The 21,517-nt window shown below is 37.3% G+C and overlaps 1 protein-coding gene across 1 annotated transcript in view; it reads right to left on the bottom strand.

Annotated features, from left to right (window-relative positions):
- Positions 1 to 21,517, bottom strand: part of ppp2r5a (protein phosphatase 2, regulatory subunit B', alpha isoform) — a 101,492-nt gene that overhangs the window by 12,050 nt on the left and 67,925 nt on the right. The window contains exons 4-7 of the mRNA XM_088928683.1: positions 20,943 to 21,035; positions 12,908 to 13,038; positions 6,428 to 6,487; positions 1,675 to 1,783 (exon numbers count right to left, since the gene is read on the bottom strand). Coding sequence (XP_088784809.1) covers positions 1,675 to 1,783; positions 6,428 to 6,487; positions 12,908 to 13,038; positions 20,943 to 21,035 — 393 coding nt within the window. The remainder of the gene's footprint in view (positions 1 to 1,674; positions 1,784 to 6,427; positions 6,488 to 12,907; positions 13,039 to 20,942; positions 21,036 to 21,517) is intronic.

Raw genomic sequence — 21,517 nt, 5'->3', positions numbered from 1 at the left:
TAATAAAGAGCTGAAGTACAGTATGTGCATTCCTCTTCTGCAAAACAGTTAAATGGTTAAAGTGCTCATAGTTTCACAGGTCCTATTCTCTTTTAGAGGTGAGTCTGTTGAACTTCTTAATTTCATGTACCACTGCTTGCTGGTTCTCAAAAAGCACAAGGATGATGCATAAATAATCAAAATACACAGAAAGGAGAAGCCTAACATTCTGAAGAAATAGCAAAGCAATCTCTCTGGACTCTTCTCCAAACTCTTTTAGAACCAAGGCAGGAAAGGCAGATACACCCTGGACAGGACGGCAGTCCATCGCAGGGCACACACGGACACAAACACACAAAATATTTGTAATTGTGCCACACGCCAGTATGCCTATATACACAAACTCCACACAGAGAGCACCCCAAGTCTGGAGCTGTACCCAGGGTTCCCTGCGTTGAGAGGCTGCAATGATAACTACTGCACCACCGTGCTGCCCTTAGAATACATGATTTGTTTAATTTAGAAGCACCAATTATCTTTTTTTTTTTGTTACACCCATCTGATTAGGAAAAGCCAATCATAGGCCACTACAAACCCCATCACCGCTGTGACTCCCAGACAGACTCCTGCAATCCACCCACCTGCGAGCCACGTGTTTTCTAATATGTGACAGGCAACACATCCCCAGACAGGGGGGTTTAGCACTGACTGGAGAGAGGCGCGTCCCTTACCAATGGCACTACATAGCTGTAAGCGCCCAGAAGGCCTCGGGAATGGCTGTGTCATTTTGCCAGGTTTGGGGTAAGGAGGTGTTCGGAATGTGGGATATTAGACCCAAGCTGGATATCCCATACTTTGAAACATATGTTTTTCTTAATGCGGTAGTAAGAGACTTTTTAAGATCTGGTCCTATTGGGAACACTACTCTCCAAGATATCGGTATCCATAAACTGGAAAATATTGACATGCCTCATAAAGATAGGGTGCCCCCTGCGGGCATTTTAACAGAAGCCCAAACAAGAAAGGGGTGGAAACACACATCCTCTGGGGTTTTCTCTAATATTCACAAAGACATCAAGTTCACATTTGCCCAGTACAAATATTTAAGTACTGTCAAGCCTTGCTTCTAGCCCTTATTGCGCTAGCTCAGGCTGCTGAATTTCAAGATTCATTACAGGCCTTTATGTCCAGCTTTTCCTTGATCTCAGGTTTCATTGCATATAGCGTCTCTTGTGTCAAACTTCCCTCTTACATGTTTGACAGGATGTGGGCTGTAGTGAATAGTGGAAAGGACACACACTGGAAGATCAGGAACATGGGGTTGTTCAGAGGCACTGACATTTTAGTTGAGGGTGCAGATAGTTTGGCTCATTGAAGAAAATTACTACCTGAGAGATTTGTAGAGAGGAAGTAGACGATCTCTGGTAAACAGAGGACGTAGGAGTCCAGGTTTGAGATGACTGTATATTAATATTGAAATTACATAAGGGAAAATGTGATTCTGTTGAATCACAAGGTTGTTGAACACAACATGCTGAAAATGTTGCATTCAGAACTATATCTGACATTGTAGAGTTTAGCGTTTGGTTCCGCAATTCTTTGTGACAAGAAAATAAAGTCCTTAAAAATGAAATGTTATGGAAGTGAGCTTATGAAGGAAAGCACTGTATTCATGCCAATAAAAAAGTACAATACCTGTGCGTGAAAGAGAGCCAGTCCTTTTGCCGTGTGCATAGGAATCAAAACTTTCATCAGAAACTGTTTATGTTCTGCTTTTAATGGCAGGGCAAAGCCATTTATGATGCTGAAAAAAAAAATCAACAACGTCAAAATACAACTCTGAGAAAGCATTAATACATTTTCTTACATGATGTGTTGATTACACAGTCCTTGACGGCATTAATATTTTACTTAAACAGCCAAGGAGCGCTGCTTTTCAGCGCTCGCTTCACAGCTGTCCAAAAACACACACAAAAAAGTGTCCACCCAACTGAAAGCAAACGCTTCCTCAAAATATTTTTCTGAACAGCTTTCAGGGTCAGACCTTGAATAAATAAAAAAGTAGCTTCCAAAAAGGAGCATAAAACATTAACATCCTGGGTTTCCTTCAAGATAAAACAAATAAATAAACAAATTTCTCATTCAAAGAACAGAAACAAACAGTGAGCCTGTCCCACAATAACATTTTATTTGATACATGTAACTGTCCAATTACAAGTTTGTACTGTAAATGTCTGTAAATGTTGTGTTGATTATATCTCCTCTGGCAACACTGTAATTCAATGGTAAGGACAAAAAAGCTTCAGGCCTCTCTCAGTGTGAGTTCAAGCTATGCCGTAACTGCAGTGTGGTCAGGATTCCCCTTGCAGCAGTGTGGACAATCTTACAGGCTCGAGTCCACCATACAGCATAGTGACCACTGTAGCACCTGGAAGCTTCCAGTTTGACCTTTAACAGCTGGATTTTTCCTCCATTTGAAGTTAACACTGCTGTAGACACTGAGGGGCTCTCAAAGTGGGGAAAAGGGAACCATATAACTTGACAGTGCACATTTCATCAATCTCACAGCAGTCTATGGATCGTAGCAGTACAGTAAGTGGCACTGGCAACTACTAGTTCTTCAATATTGCAGATGCATAAAAAACATAACTGACAATTTAATGAACATCAGGATTTTTCTCTGTGCTAAGTAGAGAGGAACAAGTTATGAAACAAGTTATGAGAGTTATAAATGTCTTGGGAATTTACTTCCAAAAACAACATCCACTTAAAGATACTAAGCCTTCAGTCTTAACTGAGAGATGCGTCACGATGCTTTTCTATGAATCAAAATGTATTTCTTTAGAATTCATTTTCTTTTTTAAAATTTGTACCCCAAAGCCAGTGTCAATCCCTTCACTAATAAACATTCTGCCCTGGAGGAAAAACATTGTTAAGACACCAGTTTAGAAGTTTGTTTTAAAGGCAGCATAGTTTTGCCATCCTTGAAATGCTCCAAATGCTCCAAGAGCCTCTTTTGACGAGAGTAAACAGACACTGTGATGCAGTCCTGTGACTGAGCATATTCATGTTCGAGAGCGGCCTTTAAGAATTGCTACTCCACAATCATGTGGCCTCCTTCAAGATTAAAGCTAATGTTACAGATAATTATGGTGTTTTTTAAAGCTGTATCTCAGCACTCAAGTACAGTATTTCATTTCTCCACCTTTAAGGTGGGGGTGTTTCTTATCAAGATTGCAAAACATTAAAAATGTTATTAGAAAACATGAAACTGATAGAATAGAATAAGGATAGAATTTTAATTATTCCCTGACAAACTAGCTTGTTGTGAGAACAATCCAGTTTAGACATGGAGCAAAGAAGCCAGTTAAGTAGCATGCAAAACTTTTAGACACTTCACACTTATATTCCCTTTAGAAGAATCATTTACCATTTGAGGTTGGCAGGCACAAGTGTAACTGTAGTCCAATAACATACAAAGATGGTATCTATTATGAGTTAACATGCTTGTGCCTACCTCTACAAAATTAAGATTCATAATCGGATTCTGAATACCATTTTGAATATACTTGTCTGTGCTTTTACCTTGGGCTTCATAAAAGAAAAAGCCTACCAGACAGAAAAAAAACAGACTTATTAAATAAGCCCCATTCCCTCATTCTACAGCCTTGGGATCAAATACAGAAAATAAAGGAATAGCCTTGGTTAAGTGGCACTTGATTGCAGTGCATGCTGGGAAAAAACCCTCTTATTAAAGGACACTGGGCACTAAGTAGACAAAATGCTGACGTTGAATTGCTTACATCTCTTAAACAATGACATAGATCTAATTTTAATTCCTTTTCATTTCATGGTATGAAATTAGTATTAGTAATGACAGGAGAAAGACAATGACACCGACTCATAGCAGTCAGGATCTTGTGTATGACACAGAGATAGCAGCAACATTTTTTAGTTATCAAATTTGGGGAGTAGCAACATCAAAATGCTGCTGTGTAATGCCATAGAAAGACCTTTCAAATTAAGTCCTTAAAAGTTAGGGGACATTGATGTTTGCCTCTTACAGATGACTCAAGCAGGGGCTTTGAGAACTTGGCACCCTTTCTTTGTGTAAAACCTTGACTTTTGACAATGACGAATCAAGGAACAGTTTGCTATCGTGAAAAGGCTTGAATGCTACTTTTCTCCAGACAGCCCAGGCTCAGATTAAGAGGGCAAACTCAAATAGTTACGTTAAGTTTCTCCATTTATACACATACTCAACACTTAGTGGAAACGAGGCATGTTTAAAAAGGAAAGCTGAGGGTGACAGCTTTGAGAGGAAAGCAAGGCTGAGACAAGCGGAAGGGTCATACCACTCCCCTCAACCAGAAACATGTCTGATGTTCTGCCAGGGCTGGTATTTTCATTCTTTAACTATCTGCAAACACTCGCCACAGAACATGCAAAAAAAAATAATGGGATTAACATGAAACACTGGTACAATTAATCAAAGCCTTCCTAGAGGTAGAGGAGATAGCAGTGACACATCTATAAAACACATGGAGCTCCCTAAATGTAGGTCTGCACATCCCTCAGAGGAGAATGTTAAAGGCAATTTCCACCTCCTGAGTTTGCACACTTTGCCAAGCCTCCTGTGACAAGCTGCTCTCTTTGATTTAATAACAGTATGACGAATCTTGCAGTGGAACACTTCAAAGCCCTGTGCCAGGGTAATCGCATTTCCCTTTCCTCACAAATACTACATCAGGATTGTGAAGGCTTTGGCCTTATAATTTGAACCTAACAATCTTCTGGCCAGCTCCATTTGGGAACAGGATCCCTGCCTGCCAATGAGGAATCTTTCAATTAGTATTTATGTTGCCTTTTAACTCTAATCTGTGAGGTGCAAGTCGTCAAATAAATTCCATTAAAAGACAGTTAATTCCCTGGATTCATCTGCCCAGCATGCTTGGGTAATGCAGCAGAGATCAAAATATACAGAACTGCAAAGACACGCAACTCTCACCTTGAATGGATTTAATCAAATATTTTAAACAATCACATAAAACGCAAATGTCTAATGTAAGTACTGTCAGAAAGAAAACGTTATAAAAAGTTAGTATTGAACATGACCTCCATGAGCACTAAAACAACTCACAAAGACACGTACAGGTTCTGGAGAGAGCGCCATGGGATCCAGTTTCAGCTCAGGAGTAAAGTTAACCATGACAAGACCTTAGTTTTGTTTTGTTGAGTTGTGCTATTGTAATCCTAGTAATCTACAGTTTTGCATTGTCCTGCTGCAAAACTCAACACAGGGAGCAAGGACTTTCTCAATCTATATCTGAGCAGTAAGGCTGACTTCAATGTGCACCAAGTGTCTATGCATGTTAAAAAAAGATTCCTCATTGCTGAATGTTGTAACAAGTTAGTCTTTGATTTGCCTTTATCTCAGTGTTTTTTGTGTACTATACCTTGTCTGTGTGACTTACACAGCATGGTGTTATTAATTCAGCTGGAACTGCCAGTAGGAATTTATCCTGAAAGACTACAGTGTATTCCTTTCTTTAATATTCTGCTACATCTTCTTTCTAGTAAATACTATAGTTATTATGCACAGAACACTTTAAGTAAAGAAATACCTTTTTTGCACAATCTCTCGTAGGTATTCTTATGATTTTTCGTTACCACCCTTGGTTACTTACAGGTCGTTTTGTCACTCTCCTCAAACCATTACATTTGTACAACTCCACCTACTGGCCTGAAAAATGCTCACAGTGCCAGCTGTGCAAAATGGCATTCATCACTAAAAAATAAACTCCACTGCATTCCCTGTCTCCCCTTCAGGTGTTCTCTGACATAAAGAGGCTGACAGCAAGCAGGTGACCTTCCTAATCGGATCACTGCTCATTATTTAAAATGTAAATAAAATGGTTTACTCTATGTACACCATTAATAAGCTTGTGATTTAAAAGTTAAAAGACTTACATTTTTATTGTTTATTATTATACAGTTGAGAAATGCTTAAAAAATTAAAACTAACCATATATTTAATTTCTCAAAGTGAATTGATAAAGTTCATTTAAAACTTTTGACTTTTCATTCTTTTATGTAGTTTCCCAAACGAAACTATTTAATGTCCTTTTCACACACCATTTTTATATTTTATACCATTTTTATAACATTAATAATAGCAGAGATTTTCTAATTTTAGAAATAATAAAATCATCTTTTTTTGGTATCCTCCATCTCTTACAACAATCTATTAATAAACAGAATTGCACGGGGAAAAAAAACTTATATTCCAAATTCTGTATTTGAGAGTGAAACCCCAATAATCACCTGGAGAAGGGTCCACAGTATTTGGAATGGCACTTCCATACCAATGAGATCTAGCTACTGTATATCCAATACAAACAGTTTATAATGGCAAAAACACTGGGTCTCCAGTGAGCTTTAAACTTACCTCCCTAAAATTTCCAGAAGCTCAGCCACGCCATTAAAGTGTTCCGTCTCATAGATGAACCTATTAAAGTGAGAGACTGTAATTTAAAACCACAGAAATAGTGTATTGCTGCATCACAAGACTGAATCATTACAAAATACAATCCTGCAGGCATGTTAACTTTAGAATATGCAACCACTATCAAATGTAGCCACAAAATAATAAATATGTAATTGGTTTTCAATTAAATGCATGAAATAATAAATATATCTTCACAACCAACTTGGCATTTCAAGGCAGACATTTACTAGGCATTGTTTACAATGACAACCTACAATATTTCATTTTATTTGCTTAATTAATGTTAGATCCATTTTTAGTACATTTTCCCCCACTTGTCATGTTATTATACAACACCGACTATAATTATGCTAAACAACACTAGCTCGGTTTTAGATGACCTATTTTCAGCAAGCCGAATTCAGATTCCATAAGGATATTAACTGACACAATTCACGCTTATAATTCCAAAGAAGTCATGAAATGCACAGCACTACTTTTATTTCCTAATAGCAGATGGTCAACAAGTATGGCATAGGCAACAGCCCAGCTTCTTTCTTGCATATGGCCCTTTAAGCACTTGTAAAGATTAATGTCTTAATAGCAGAGTGTTACAGGCAAAGTGTACATACTGTACAGTATACAGTGCAAAAAAGATTGTTTCTGTATTGTAAGGCACAGCAGACAGGCCAAACACACAGAGACACAGAGGTCGTTAATGCTGTGTCCAGTGCATGGTGGAGGATTGTATCAATCCTACAAATCCATTCATTCTTGCTGTGGCATAAAAACTGACAAAAAGGGCTGAGCAGTTGCTGTGGTAAGGAAAGGGCCACACAGGAACACAGCAAGGCCTTAAATAGTACTGGTGTACTCTGGGAAACATCTTGAAACCCCAGGAAACATATCAATCATCTAAGGTACAATGCAGTGCCAGAATGCATACGGCAGACCACAAAATACAGTCATGCTTGAAAGTTTGTGCATAATTTGAGATTTCTTTGTTTTTTTAACCACAAAATGCTAATTTAATCAATTATTTCACTTCCTAATTGAAATAAAGTACAATTATTCACCAATTTAAGTTTTTGAAAGAAAATGTCCATGCAGCAAAATAATACACACAGTATACAGAAATTGTGCAGGTGCAAAAACAAGTGAACCCTTAGTTCTATGACTTACATCAAGGCAAAGCAGGATCAGGTAGGTCAATGACAGAGTGTTAACCAATTAACCGAGATAACCAATGAAATTGAAGATCTGAAATGATGTGTTAGGGAGGAGCAAACATAAATAATTGAAGAAAGCATCATGCCTTGAACTACAGAAACATCAGTAGAACTGAGGAAAAAAGTAGTGCATTCTCATCAATCTGGACAAGGTTATAAAGCCATTTCAAAAAGATTTGGACTCCATAAGTCCACTGTTAGGCAAATAGTATACAAGTGGAGGGCATTTTAAAAAATGGTAACCCTGCCAAGAAGTGGACATCCTCCGAAAATGTCACCCAGGTCCACAATGAGAATAATAAAAGAGGTAAAAGGTAATCCTAAAATAACATCCAGAGATCTACAAGCCTCCCTAGCTGCCTCTGGAGTAGTGGTGCATAGATCAACAATAAAAAGAATCCTGAACATAAACGACATCTATGGAAGGGTCGCAAGGAAGAAGCCTTTTCTGTCAAAAAAAAACAAAGCTAACCATCTGAAGTTTGCCAGAGACCACCTGGACAAGCCTGAAGAGTTCTGGAAGTCTGTTCTCTGGACAGATGAGCCCAAAACTGAACTATTCTGGCACAAGAGGTTGGGTGAAATGCCAACACAGCCTACCACCAACAAACTCTTATCCCTACTGTCAAGCATGGTAGTGGGAGTGTCCTTGTATGGGGCTGTTTTAAAGTTGAAATGTTGCCCTGGGCAACTTGAAATCAATGAGGGAATCATGAATTCTGAGAAATGTCAAGGAATTCTTGAGAAGAATGTCAGGCCATCAGTTCGAATACTCAAGCTGGGCACAAAGTGGATGTTTCAACAAGACAATGATCCTAAACTTTCAAGTAAGTCCACTAAAGAATGGATTAGGAAGAAGATGTTCCGTTTCCTGGAATGGCCAAGCCAAAGCCCTGACCTGAATGACCTGTGGCAGGACCTGAAGAGGGCTGTTCATGCAAGACATCTTTCAAACCTCACAGAGCTGGCGGAGTTTTGTAAAGAAGAATGGGAAAAAGGAACGGATGTCAGACACTGATAATTGGTTATAGGGGGTGGCTGTGTGAAGTTATTGCTGCTAAAGGAGGTGCCACAAGTCATTTACTTTTGCACACAAGAATAGCTGGTGATTTGTTCAATATTACAGTCTAATAATCAATTAGCTCAATTCCATTTTTATGTGTGGGAAGTCTTTATATAGGATATTCATTCTATATATTCATTAACAGCTCAGGTTCATATAATATCTCTATAATGCCTACAATAATGACCGCCTTGAAGGGCTCACAAACTTTCAAGCATGACCGTATTCATTTTTTTCAGATTTTTTTTAATATGAAAATATTCTTTCTTTTTAGAAATATCTAGAAAAAAAATATGTAACATGCTGTATGTGCAAAGGTTTCATTTAATTAGAGAGAAATCATTTCACCAGAAACATTTTTCTCCAAACACAAACCTGGACTACTACTGTGTCAACTGAGTTTTTAGTTGGAAAAACTGTATCCTTAAGTGATCTTAAGAATTTTGTCTCATTAGACATTTTTATCTGTTCACTAGTTCTTAAACAGCTGGACGTTTCAAAGTAACTTAAACCAAAATCAATTTTAAGCAGCCAGAAACATATGAAAAGGCCTATTAAAGCAAATTATGAATTCACTCAAGGTTACCGTTAGGTAAATGTAAAACCTGTGATACAGTGCTACTCCAAGACCATGTCTGTAAACACCTGAAATACCAAAGTGGATTGTCTTTTATTGTTTAAGGCAATATTCACCACCATTGTTTGTAATAATTGCAGAGGTTACCAAAATCAATTTTGAAATTTTCTTAAGGTGATGATCAAGTATCCATTATGGTTGCAAAATTACCAGAGTTAGGATGGTAAATCTGGAAATGTGTATTTTTACTTTCTACATTTTTTAAGTCAGCAGGAGAATTTCAGCCATAGTCCAATTATTGTTCAAAATGCTGCCTGTCATCTTTGTAGACTGGACTAATAATGATACCTCAGAAACAACAACAGTCTCCTTGGGGCCCATCTTGCTCCAACATATCCATAATGGGTCAAGGGGCCTGTTTTCATTAGAAATGTGAAAAGTCTTCATCTTTTCCTGGAGTCTGAGAAATGTGTCAATTTAACCTGTCTGTGAAACTAACCAGAGTTGTATTTTATAAGGCAGTGTTTTAAAAATGTATGAAACTCTGAATCTGTAATTCAAAGTAACAATGTGACCTAAAAAAAGCCCTGAAATGGACACTGACTACATTTCAACATCATAGTCTTCTCTGTAAAGTCTGGGGATCCCAGTTCTGAAGTACATGGGGCCAGGCCATCCATAACTACTGTTAAAGTTCCCTTGTAATGTAAAAAATACTATAGACAGCTCAGACTGTCTATTCCCACTTCTGGTTATATCGCAAAATAGTAATATTACTGTTGAGTAATATATTACATATATAATATGATTTATATACTGGGTATGGAGTACAAATTATTAGAAAGCAGTTAAACAGGTTTTCCTTAAGCTTCCAAGGTCTTTAATGAAGTAGTTTAATGCAGGACATGAACTGTCTTTTTGGAACAATCACAGCTACTGTAGGACTTTAAGTGTGCGAGACAAGATACTTCAAAGAGAATGAACAACATACTTAATCTTTGTTTCTACAACTGTAAACATGCTCTGCCCTCGGGTACCATAACCTTGAAAACTGCTTAGAAAACAATCAGCACTTCACCATGTAACACTATACAGCACACGGAGGAGAAAATGGTGAGATTGTAGTTTCATAAAGGAGACGGTATCTTGTTTAAAACTACATGTCTATAATCTGTCCAAATCTCATCTAAATCCCAGATTAAAGGAATTTCAGAAAGCAGGAGCATGTATTTAGGGTGCAAAGAATTAAGATAATACATCTCTCCTCAGGTCTACAGACATTGTGTTTAATAAAAGGTTACATAAAGAACATCTGAAACATTAGATTTCTTAAAAAAACAAGATCAGCCTATTCTGTTTAAAAAAACAAGGAAAAATGTTTTAACCTGTTAGCCTGGTACAGAACACAAAGCCTACAATTTAAACTCGTAGAATTAACCACAGAAGGATAAGAAAAGAGTATGGGACAAAGATGTAGGTCTGTAAAACTGAAAGCAGACTTTCTGGTACAGAGCACGTACAGAGCACGTACAGAGCACGTACAGAGCACGTACAGAGCACGTACAGAGCACAGCCAGAGCACAGCCAGAGCACAGCCAGAGCACAGCCAGAGCACAGATAAAACTAATTTCACTGTAGCTTTAATTTCCAGTATGCAGTGCCTGAATAAATTGCTAGATTGAAATTTTTATTTCTAAAATGTATTGAACCCAAGCTGTGATTACGAAAATGAAGTTGATCAGAAAGGTAGTATCTGTAATATTCAGGTCAAGGAATGGTAGCACTACTATAAGACGACATTAAGACGCTATACAGTATGACTCGCTTTTGTATGATTAGGACAAAGTTTTTAGGAAGACAAATCCACGCAAAGCTCCTGGCCCCGACGCTATCCCTGGCTGTGTTCTAAAGGCCTGTGCAGGCCAGCTGGCAGACATATTCAATTCTTCACGGACATATTTAATCTTTCCCTTACTCAATACACAGTCCCCTCTTGCTTCAAGAAAACCACCATTGTTCCAATCTCCAAGAAAAACCAGAGTTAGCTGCCTAAATGATTACCGCCCCGTTGCACTCACAATAGTCATCATGAGTAATCATTACAGCTCAGCATTCATATCCATTGTACCCTCAAAGCTTATCACCAAGCTCCCCGACCTAGGACCTAGGACTAAACTCCCCTCTCTGCAATTGGATCCTGGATTTTCTGACGGATCATCCACAGTGGTTAGGGTAGGCACAAGTACACCTCTCTCTGAACACCAGTAAGACCAAGGAGTTTATCGAGGACAACAGAAAACATCAGAGAGCAGACCACGCACCCATTTACTTCAGCGAGTCCACAGTGGAGAGGGTCAACGGTTTTAAATTCCTAGGTGTTAACATCATAGAAGACCTAACCTTGTCCCACCACACTAGCCGCGTAGCCAAGACAGCACGGCAGCGCCTATTCTTTCTTTGTTGACTAAAGAAGTTCAACATGCTGTCCCATATCCTGGCTAACTTCTACAGGTGCACTGTTGAGAGTGTCCTGACTAGCTGCATCACTGCCTGGTATGGGAGCTGCTCCGCCCGAGAGCACAAAGCACTGCAGAGGGTGGTGAAATCAGCACAGCACATCACTGGCTGCATGCTACCGAACATCGAGGATATCTAATCTGTTAGATGCCTCAAGAAGACCAGGTCTATTCGGTCCCCAGTCACCCCAACCATAATCTGTTTTCTCTACTACCGTCTGGAAAATGATACCGAAGCATACAAAGATCAACGGATTTCAAAACAGCCTTTTCCCTCAGGCAATAAGACTGCTAAACAGGCAACCATGACAGCCATTAGCAATTACCGAACGATCACTGATAAATAGTCAGTGCACTTGAAACTGATAAGGTGCACCTGCGTTTTTTTTTCTTTCCCCAACACCTCCCATCCCTACTATATCTCCTTATGTTATTCATGGCGTAAATCTTGTAAATTGTAGAATTTATCGTATTCTACTCGGTAACCTTAATTCTATCAACTTCTGCCCTATCTCTCCTTGCGAGCTTGTGGAACAAGCATTTCATTGCCGACAACTACCGCTGTATGCTGTACTGTTGTGCATTTGATAAACAAACCTTGATTAATTGATTGATAGATTTAATGATTTGACTTCACAGGGCAATGTAAAAAAGCAGTCAGATAAAGTATGTAGATGTCAGTCCATTCACAGGTGGTCTAAAAGATCAAAAAAGTCAACCACATGAGACCTGAGAAGGAGGATTTAAAAGCCTTTAACTCTTAACAAATAAAGAAATACTAAGACCAGATAGGTAACTCCAGGGTTAAATTGTAATACTCATCATAATTCTGATTTTCATTGTATTTGTGTTTGTTTAAACTGATAACTTGGCATGCAATATCTCACACCCAGAACCCATATTTGATGGAATTCTATTCTGTACCATATGTAAGGACACACAGCTAAAGTAACACAACACTGCATGATATCATTATAAATAAGTACAATAAAATGTCCTACTCCTGAGGACACCTGAAGTTTTCATCCTTTATAAAGTTTAAAGACCTTTACTTACCGCAAAAATATGTTGTTAATCTGCTTCCTGATGAATGCTCTTAACCCCAAGAACTTCCCATAAATGCGATGCAGGACAGTCTTTAGGAAGTCCCTCTCCCTCGGGTCCTCACTGTCAAACAGCTCCAGTAGCTGCAACAACAAAACACCAATCGAAACGTCACCAGCACTTTTCACTAAAACTTGGTTGACTGTTTTATCATCTCACATTGATGCTTTACATTATCATACAAATATCACCTCAGTCTGAACATTTCCTCCTTAACCTCTCTCAATACGTACATTAACGTGAATGCTTAAACAGCCTGCAATCTGAGAATTCATCTTTTATGAAGAATACTACCAAAAGCTTTCTGAAAATCTAACTATATCATTATATTACTGTTGTTGTTTCTTCAAAGAACACTAAACAGGTTAGGTTAGCAAGCCCTGCCTTTTATAAATCCACACTGATATCTACTAGAATCTGATGTCCATGTATCTGACCCTCTAGCTCAATTTAATGCTCTTAAATTAATGTAAATTATCATTTCAAAACCCTTACATGAAATTAAGGACTTATTGGTCTATACTTGGTTCATAAGTGAGATCAATATTAGCAATTTTGTCAGTTAATGGGTATTTTTAAAACTGACTTCCAGTCATCATCAAGATTAAATAGATAACTTGTGAAACCAGCATAAAATTCTCTCTCATTTATTGACATGATAGACGAGGATAGGCTCCGGCTCCCCCAGCAACCCTGCACTGGTCATTAGAAAATGGATGGATTTAACTGGAAACACAAGCACAGTGATTTTAAGACCTGTTGCCTTTCATTTTTGTACCATTAAAGGATAAAGCATGTTATGACATTCTTATTAAACTTATTAAACCAGTGCCACATTTCACATCCTGTCTATTTCTATAGTCTTTTAAAATTAAATCCAATTATTATCATGGCAAGATTTGCTATTCAATTTGCAATATTTTCAAGAAGATTGGAATTTTTTCTCTATAGGCCTAGTTAGTGAAAATATAATTTTCTTTAAGACATAATCTAAAATAGAACTTGGTGCCACATGTGTTTAATTATTAGTCAGGGAGAAAATTGTTTCTGGTATTACACAGGGACTGGACAACGAATACAGGTAAAGGGACAAGACAAAGAAGTAAAAATAAAATGAAAGAGATTAAGTAGTCACATTATTAAAAAGGGGGTAAAATAGCTTTAGTGATTGAAAAATAATGCACTTAAAAAAGTAATTCAGACAGATAGGTCAAAAATTAAAATTCATGAAGACATTTATCACAACAGTAGGATTACAACTGTAATTTTGCAAAGAAGAAAACAACATACTATATTGTGGAATTTTGGATTTTCATTACACGCAGGTTGCCATTTACTTTATTGGTCAATCTGAATAAATGAAATAGTTAATTCTGCTTTTAGGTTTTAAGCCTACATCTGCTGTACTCAAAATGAAACTCACATTTGTAATGATCAGCCTTGAAAGACCTTAAAAATATTAAGACACTCCAGCTCAAGGAAAATTTAGATCATTAAGGCACCTAAGAGCTTAATGGGGAAATCTACTCCAAAAGTAAAGGTGAATGTAAATGATACTAAACAGCAGTATAATAATCTTCATTGCATGCTTGTGATAACTGGTCTCAATGATGAGATTTTGATGCTTGTAGTGCTCATAAATGCTATTTTTACCAAACAGGTGAATGAGGACAATTCTAAAGTCTACAAGACATGCATAAAGTTGCAGGTAGAGTTTCTGACACTCCATCCAAAGAGTTAATCTACTAGAAATCTACTTTTTTCACTACTGCAGTTGATGCAGAAATAAATCTTGTATTATTGCTGAATAGAGAATGCAGTTTGTATAATGAAGGTAATTGTTAGCATAGTGCGCAAAGAATAATTACTTAATAAAGCAGCTTTAGAAAAAAGTAAACAATGCTCTCGCTAACTTCTATAGTCACAGTTACAAAAAAAGGAATCTGGCAGTACATGACACGGCAGCCACCATAAAATTGAAAAGTGAACAAAATAATGTTAATAGTCCAACAACAATGGTACTATATCTTAAATCTCCTCAGCCACCTGATCTTACACTGACTGAAATATTACTGAATTAGCCCAGCAAGAGAGCAAAAACAGGTACAAAATATGGCATGGGTGAAGACTGGGACTAAATGGCCAAAAGCAGATGCCTGTTGGGACTTGTGGACAGAAAGCCTAATTTGCAGACATTGCTTACAAAGGGAGGTGCTTTGATTAGAAAAGCATGTCCTCTGCTGTCTTTTTCAATTTAAGAAACCTTTTTTTGTCTTGTATACCATTCATTTTTTATTCCTATACCCATAATTTTGACATAATGAGCCCCACAAAAAAAAAAAATAAACAAGTGGAAACAACAAGGAAGTGGATAATAAGATAACTCTTTACTCAAGTTGACAGGGCATGTGATTAAAGTCTGTAGTTTGGCTTTCTTCAAGAAAGGGCTGTATTAAGTCCTTGAATCAATAAGCTAATAACTGCCAAATAGGCTAAATTGGCCAAATGGCCTCCTCTCATTTGTAATTGTTTGTACAATCCTACTAAGCCCTTTGCACAGTTTTCACATTTTGATGCTTTAAAGCCTGCAATCATAACACTCTGAAGAAGGAATTTATAATTGTTACATTCAGGTACAACACACATTCAAAGCAAGAAACACAGAAGTAAAATTAACATTCTTTCTTTATTATAATTTATTTAATTCATTAAAAGAAAAACGGAAAGCCATGGCTGCATTAAGTATTCAAACACTTTTCTGTGGAAAACCTAAAATACAGGTAAATGCATTAAATTACCTTAACAAGCCACACAATTAGTTGAGTGGTCTCTCCTTGTAATGTCCCTTATTCAGGTAGTAAATTTCAAACACTGGTTCAATCATTAAGAACAAGAAACTTTTAAAGGGGTAAAGCTGTATAAAGGCACAAACATTCCAAATTAAGTGGAATGCACCCAGGCACTGCCTAGGTCAGGTTGCCCCCCCAAAACTGAGCAGCCAGGAAAGGAGGAAACCAGTTAAGGATGCCACCAAGAGACCAGTGTTGACTTTGAAGGAGCTAAAAAGTTCGGTGGCTGAGATTCGAGAAAATGTCCATCAGTCAACAATATCTCAGTCACTCCCCAAAGAGGTCTTGGATGGAACTGAAAAAAAAACGTCTTGCATCCCACATGTGATTTGCAACAAAACTCCAAAGTGATACTGTAATCATGTGGCAAAAAGGTTTGTGATTGGACGAGACAAGCTTGGACCTTTCTGATAGTCAACACCATCCCTTCGGTCAACCGTGGTAGTGGCAGCATAATGTTATATCTTGGATCTCGTCAGCAGGGACTGTGAAGCTTGTCAAGAATGATGGCAACATAGACAGTACCATGTTCCCATCTAGTAAAACATAGAGGAAAATCTGCTTCAAACAAGCCCCCAAACAACTTAAGCAAACCTGCCAAGGAGAATGGGTAAGTAACATTTTTTTCTTTTTAGTTTCTGACTAATTAGAACTAGATTCTTATCCTTAGAAGACTTCAGCTTGAGTCACCACAGCAAGGATCTGAATACTTTGCCAGGCACTGTGTATATCCTGTATTAACTATCCAGCCAAAGATACCATATAAATGGTAAATGCATTGTGGTGTTTTATTTATTGTACAGTAGTAGTCCACAATAATGTACTGCAGTTTGACTTTGACAATGTACAAGCTATTTCCTTCACATTTTGTTACCCTTAAACCCACTAAATATTATGCAAGTCCGAGCAGCTTTTTACAACAAGAGATCACATGAAAAAGTCACAGTTTCAAGGCCTACATCCACCATTTCTTAACTGTGACAATGATGACAAGTCATGTGTGGTCCCAGTTGCTAGCCAGCATCTTTGGATATAGAAAAAGTTACTCCATACATTGAGAAGCTTTGCATTGTCCATGAGTGTCTAAGTTAGATGAAGACTTTTTCAATTATCTCACACATTCCTAACCAAAAAACAAGAAGTTTGAAGCGAAGCAAAGAGCATAATCTCAAATAAGTGATCCATGATTTTCTGCATAATGGGATATTCTATTTTTTATGTCATATCAGCAGCTTTAAAAGTTAAAATAAAAAGATCTGTGATGCAATTTGCTATATACAGCCAAACTATAAGGATAGAAACATATGATTACTAAGGAACTGCGTAAGGTCAATGTTATGGTTTACAGTAGACTTCAACTGAAGTGAATTCAGTCATCAAAAGACAGAAATCTATGCTAAACAAAAATGCCATAACCTATAATATGTACACCAAATCTGTTTCTTTTTCTTAGCACTTCCTCATCTACAGAAAAGCACCTACAAGTCTTAATTATGTATTTTTGGAAGTTACAGTCGTGCCTTCTGGTAGAATTAGACCCAATAGAAAACACCAGATTAAAAACCTAAATGAAATACAAACAGTAGGTTTGTAACAAAAGTTGTTGTTTTTTTGTCTTTTTAACCCGGAGCAAACTAGGTAGTACTATTTAAAGCTCATGGTAAATGAAACACAATGAAAAATAGTTATTGCACCTCGGATGTACCCCTGCCAACATTCCAGACTGTTCTCTTTGTGTCAAACCACTGTTCAATAAACATGCTCTCTGCTGAAACACAGACAGGAAAAAAATGTCAAGCACATTTCTGCCAAAGGCGTATTTACCCTTTGTTTAGCATTATATAAAACATACTGTATGTACAGTACAAATATAGAACTTAATGGAGAATGGCCATCTATCTATATTCTGCTGTTGGTAACATCCCAGAATGATTAATGAATACACACAGAATTCTCCTGAAAATGATACATAAGTATGTTTTTATAGGATATATCTTTAACCATAGAAGGCAAAGCGATTAATCTAAACTGGAACGTCATTTATCAGGACGATAATTCTCCCTGAAGTCCTGCAAGGGAAAGTATTTATGTGAGAAGCTGGGCATGGTGAATATCTAGAACATCCTGTGACAAAGAGGCTTTTTTTCTGCTTCTTCATACGTTTACCTTGCCTTACTTAAAGAATTAATTTAATTACACTATATTTTCCTGCAAAAAATATTGGTACAACAACTAACATGAAAGCATTAACAGACAAAGCCTGGCTATTTATATTGCTTACAATAAGCATACTGTACTTTTTTAATTATCACTACACTGTTTGGCTTTCTATTATGAAGTGTTCTCTTTAGATTACTGGCTGTCCCACTTGATAAACACCCAGCAGTAACTTGAAATATCTCACTGGCAGGACATAACCAGACAAGAAAATATACACCTTAAAACAGAACAACATCAATGACAGATTGCCTTTCATCACAAAAATCTTGTGGAAGGGCTGTGACAACCCATGGCAAACTGTTCTAAAAAGCTAGTTTTTTTTAATAACTTTCTCTTTAAGACTTAAATGTTAATTAAAATTTAAATAAAAATAGATTTTTTTTTTCTCTTTAAATTTAAATTTTAAAATCTCTTTTAAAGAAAGTAATAATGACTTGTACTTAATCAGTCTAATTCAGGACACCGTATCATCACCTTCTACTTTGCATTTTTTTCATGGCTGATTCCCTGTTATGTGAATTTTTGTTATAGCCCTTGCAGTAGTTTCTGCCTAGAAACATAAGTCTGACAAATGTTTCTGGGATAAATAATATCTGAAACAATACCCTAAAAGCAGACTGACAAAAATTGGTAGATTAACTTGGCTCAGTGCAATCGCAAACCCACCCCCCATGTCCCACAGACAGCCAGGTCCGAACATCTCCCAACATTTTGTTCGTATGTTTCATTTCCTCCCATTTCCTCCTGCCCACCTATGGAAGAGTAGACTGAGGATGGGCAGACACTCCACCCAACTCATGTAACAACTGAATCAACAGGTGGTGTGTGACATGAGCCCAAGTTCAAGGTTTGGGATGGTGACTTGAACTGAACCTTGTGTCCCAACCAGTAAAAGATGGCATCAGCCAATCTTTTGATTTAATGCGAGGCTTGGCATAAAAAAGCTGAAAACCCCAAAGTGTCGCATACTGTCCTGAAACTAACAAATACCTGAAAAGCACGCTTCCAAGAATCGAACACAAAATTGAATTTCTCTACTGCAACAGGATGTGGGTGAACCCCCTACTGACACAATCGCAGCTGCTGGCAAAGAGGACTTTAGGAGGAGCGGCTATGATCTCCTTTTTCTAACCTATGTTTCTGCGAAAAAAGAGGATACAAGAGGGCTAGAGGGAGTCGAAAGGAGATGCCATGAGAAGCAGGAGAAAAATGACAGGGCAAGGAGAGAATACCAAACCATGCCGACAAGGCCTCACATCTGTAAAAGTGATCAAAAGAGAAAGTGGAACTGAAGGGAAAGCCACAATGAGACACTCTTCGAGAAAGAGCTTTCTGTGATTTTTTGGGGAAAAGCTGATTATTACTGTTGCGACTATTAGTTTGAAATAAGAACCGAAGTGAGCCCTGAAGCAAAGACGTGTGGCCTTGGCGAATTTACCCCACAAAGCTCTGCCAGAATGGTTGTGGATTCACTTCCTCTGTTTAGAATAAATGAGAGCTGTTTCATCCCTTGGTCCATTTTGTATACCACGATCAGCCAGCTACACCAAAGTACAGGAGACACCTCCATGTTACAGAATGTTATTACTTCTCATTAACCGACATTAAGATCTACAGTATGTTTCTCTTTTCCTGTAACCACATATTAACAAAATTATGGTTGCTAAAGATTCAAATTAGATCAGCATGAAAAAACAATGATTCAGTTTCGTTGGCTATGAAATTAATTACCCTACAGTATATCACTTCAAAATTAACCCTGACATTGTAAGAAGTCCACAGTACATTTACAAGCTTGAACTGAGCTGTAGTTTATTCAATAGGCACTGAAGATGCCCTTATAAATTTAGAATGAAACGTGTTCTCTTATTTGTTCCAAAGTCTGACTGAAACCCAATGAGAGTAGACATCACAATCCTATTGTGGCTAAAACTTACCACTATACTGCCAATACCAATACTTCTACTTTGAAACAACTGGAAAGCTCTCTGTATGTATAAATGGTCTGCTCATATTATATTTTCAATTTCATGCCAATGTAACATTGGAATTCACCGTTCACAGATTTGCCAATATTCTCTGGGGCATGAGATTCTGAAAAGGGACAAAATGCCATATGCCAGCAGGAACTGTGCTTGGTTTATACACAGAGCTGAAAATGATTTCAGATTGCATGCTGAGTCCACTTTGTCATTACGTCTGTAACCCTTATTGCTAATGGCATTCCACAGCTAGCACTCATATTTGATTCTATTGATTCAAAACCATGACAGGCAACTAATTTCCAGTAGGATAATTAATTCATTAATACCTAACTTGCCAATTCTCCTTCTTCTTGCTGAAGAAAAGATGTGATTTCTTTGACAAGTCAGATACATATTGCTAACAGTTTGGACACAACCATAACTGTGAATATTACAGCAAAATAAACTATTCAATCTATGTATCATATAACAAGTCCTTTCACAAGGAACATTTTATGATATTGTATTTCCTGACCTCCAAGCCAACCTCTTCCACACACTAAGGAACAAGGTAACACATAACGTACAGTACAAAGGTACAAACAATGTTCTTGTCAATAGCTAGATGAAAGGGATTCAATGTGGGGCCTCATGTGTCATGTGAGACGTGTTCCTGTGTCTGTTTCAAGAATTATATTGAAAAACCACATAAACGTAAAACAAAATCACTAGACCAACAATTTTGATTGCCAAATTATTGTCCACACATGAAGATAATGACCATTGCACATTTGAATACAAGCATGCTTACTTAATGAACAGTTATTAACTCTAAGAATGACCTGATAAAATCCACCTTAGGTTTAATATTAATTAAATGCTGACTCTCAACACCAGCACAAGAAACATGTTTCTTCATCAACAACAACAAGATATAAGAGACAAAGCACTCACCTGAAGCACAAACTTCTGATCAATGTATCGCTTTGCAATGCTAGGCTGAAAGTCTGGGTTCTCCAGGAATCTCAGGAAAAACTCATACACCAGCTGTAAAGAAAGAACGAATCAGATATATTGCACACAATCTAAACCTGATGATCAAAACCTCATCATTGGAGGCAATAATATGAAAAACATTGCCTAAATCTCTAGGTATCTCTAGTATATGATCCATCAATATTTTACATCAAGACATCTACTGGAGATGCTTTTCATCTGTGTCAATATACCAGTAGAACTGATAATAACATTACATTTTACAGACTTCCTAACTTCCTAAATAACTAACTATTATTCATATGGATTAACTAAAATACAATTTCACCTATTTATTCTTGCTTCTGTTATAAAGATGTTTACAAAATGCAAATCCTACCCATTTGACACTAAGTATTTACAAATGCAAACTAAGCAAACTGAAAATCTGAAACACTACACCAATGGTGCACAGCTTACCTAGCTTGATTATTTACAAATTATTTTAGTGTAAATGTCAATCGCACAAGCAGTCATATTTATACATATGTAGG

Source organism: Atractosteus spatula, chromosome 2, assembly GCF_055471065.1.
Source record: "Atractosteus spatula isolate fAtrSpa1 chromosome 2, fAtrSpa1.hap1, whole genome shotgun sequence".
NCBI lineage: Eukaryota > Metazoa > Chordata > Actinopteri > Semionotiformes > Lepisosteidae > Atractosteus > Atractosteus spatula.
This window is presented reverse-complemented; position numbering and strand designations above follow the sequence as displayed.